This window comes from Sinocyclocheilus grahami, unplaced genomic scaffold (genome assembly GCF_001515645.1).
Source record: "Sinocyclocheilus grahami isolate Dianchi unplaced genomic scaffold, SAMN03320097.WGS_v1.1 scaffold991.1, whole genome shotgun sequence".
NCBI classification, from domain to species: Eukaryota; Metazoa; Chordata; class Actinopteri; order Cypriniformes; family Cyprinidae; genus Sinocyclocheilus; species Sinocyclocheilus grahami.
The window spans coordinates 716,466-718,884 of record NW_015506170.1 but is presented as its reverse complement, the minus strand read 5'-3'; the positions used below and the strand labels follow the sequence as shown (position 1 = coordinate 718,884).

Below are 2,419 nucleotides of genomic sequence, written 5' to 3'. Positions count from 1 at the left end.
AGAAGGAGAAACTGAATTTAGTATCAATACAGAACACTCCAAAAGAATATGAAGATATTATCACATGAAAACTACACTGTCACTTCAAAGATTAATCTGTCCTGAACTCAGAACCCCTAAATAAGCTTCCACTATCCAACACTATCTAAGAGGGCACTGTTACATAACCAATAAAAGTTTAACATTAAAGTCAACCATCTCGGCCTCAGCTGTGTGCCTGCAAATCGCTTGGAGCTATGGAGAATTAATTCAGTCATCAGACCAAGTCGACACTGTACTTGGTTGATGTAAACAAGTGGACATTAATACGTCATTGCAGATCTCTGACAGCGACAGATTCAGAGCGCATACAGCACAATGCAGGTGTTTAGGATGAGCATGGCAAGTCAAAATTTCTTTCCTGCTACACTAAAATAAGAGGTAAACAGAAACGAGCACAGCACAGAGAGGAGAGGCAGACCATGACAGACCGGTGGAATCTGTCTTTCTATCTTACCAGGCGAGCTTGAAGCCTTTCATTAGTGCAGTACAGGCTGTCCTGATCCCACAGTGTCATCTTCCCATTTCACGGGCCGCCTTTCCCAAGGCATCCCGAGCTGGATGTTAATCCGGGTCGGTTCGGGAGATCCCAAGCACAGGTGATCAGCCCGACTCAGAATGCCTCATTCTGCATGAAAGTGCCGGGCCAGCCATACTTCCACATCCTGTGTGTGAAGCGCTCATGTGCACCTCTCTGAAATGCAGCAGCCTCTCTCTCTCTTTCTGCAGATGAGGGCATGAGCGGCTCTCACTGAGCATGCTCAGATCCTTAAGGCCACTCCCCCCTGCTTCCTTCCAGACTCAAAGAGATTCCTGTCTGGTCTCACTGCTGCTGCTGTGTGTGAGGGACTATGAGGAAGTCGACAGCTGGTCCATTAATCCCTTAATACAGATGGATGGTAAAAACTTCGAACAGAGTGTGTGTGTGTGTGTGTGTGTGTGTGTGTGTGTGAGGATGAGAGAAATGTATTGTTTGGTGTTTTGTTCTATTCCAGTTTGAGCTGCTATATGCCACACACATACACACTGCTGATATTATGGTAAATATCTAGTCACGTGTATAGGCTAGCAGCGTTTCTCTGATCCCATTGACCCACAGGTCACAGAAACATCCACAAGCTGTCTGAACACATAAACATCTGTTATATTTTGATATGTGTTCGGAAAAAAGGGCTGAATTTGTCAGTAAAGAGCAACAGAAGTGTTCAGTGCAGACTCATATTTTGAGGGATGTGACGTTCAGATTTGACTGAGTATAAAAGACAAGACTCTGCTGAGTCAGTCTCCACTCCAGACACTCTTTAATACAGTGACCATGATTTTGCAAAGTAAGAGATGTTCCTGAATTAGCATCCCTATTGGTCCCAGAACAACATTTATATCAACCAATAACATTTTAGGTTTAGAGTTGGGTTTTTGGGTATGAATAGCATTCTAACTTATCATTTCCCTCTTATTTTTGAGGTTAGAAAATGTGTTTCTGTACCAACAAAATCACACAGTCACATATGAACAAAAATACACAAGGAGTACTTAAACTGACAGTGATTTGCAGCATCAGTGTGACCAGAAATAAATTTCAATGAGAGTTAGTGATTTGAGGTAACATGAGGGATAGCAATTGTTGGCGATGTAACAAAATCTATGCAAATACATAGTTATTCACTGCAGAAACTACCACTGGAAGTGCAGACAGTAAAGCGTGTGATTGTCACCCAGTAACAAAAAACAGGACACAGACTTTCACTGATTTAATCACTGTCAGTGTGAACACACATACACAGAAAAAACAAGGTGTAGAAACAATTTTCATTCAGAAATTACTAGTAAATTTCACTGCATTGAAAGATAAATAAAGAGACACTTTTTGGGGTTTTTGAAGAGACTAGAATGAGGACACCCCTGAAAGTTTGACTACTATTTCTGACTAAAATGACCAGCACGCATGCACATTTACAAAGATTCCAAACACATCTATTAAACCTCAAAAATGGCCATATAATTCCCATTTTCCAGTCCTGCAGAGGATTCTGATTGGTAGAGGATTGGACAATCAGAATGAGTCCCTGTAAAAGCATTAGCCAATCAGAGTGAGTGCATGTCATTGTGGTGCTGAATGGACAGCTCCATCACAGGCTCTGAATGTGAACCAAACACACCGCATGCCGTCTAAAACTATTTTATCTGGAAATAAAATGTTTGAGTATAGTTTTGTGAAGACAAAATTTGACAAAATAAAAAATGGACAATGTTCACTCCACCTTGGGATTAAATTATATAATGTGGCACAAACTATATCCTTTGATCTGATAAGTGATATTACTTGTCCCAAAGGCAGATGATGTCCAAGTAAGGAATATGTTAAAATATGGAAAAATCA

At 40.9% G+C, this 2,419-nt stretch overlaps 1 protein-coding gene across 1 annotated transcript in view; it reads right to left on the bottom strand.

Moving 5' to 3' along the window:
- The window catches only part of LOC107565268 (GRAM domain-containing protein 1B-like), a 34,724-nt gene extending 33,895 nt beyond the window's left edge, over positions 1-829 (bottom strand). Inside the window, exon 1 of the mRNA XM_016250488.1 lies at positions 497-829. Within this exon, the coding sequence (XP_016105974.1) occupies positions 497-519 (23 nt within the window). The 5' untranslated portion in view covers positions 520-829. The remainder of the gene's footprint in view (positions 1-496) is intronic.
- Between the last annotated feature and the right edge of the window lie 1,590 nt (positions 830-2,419).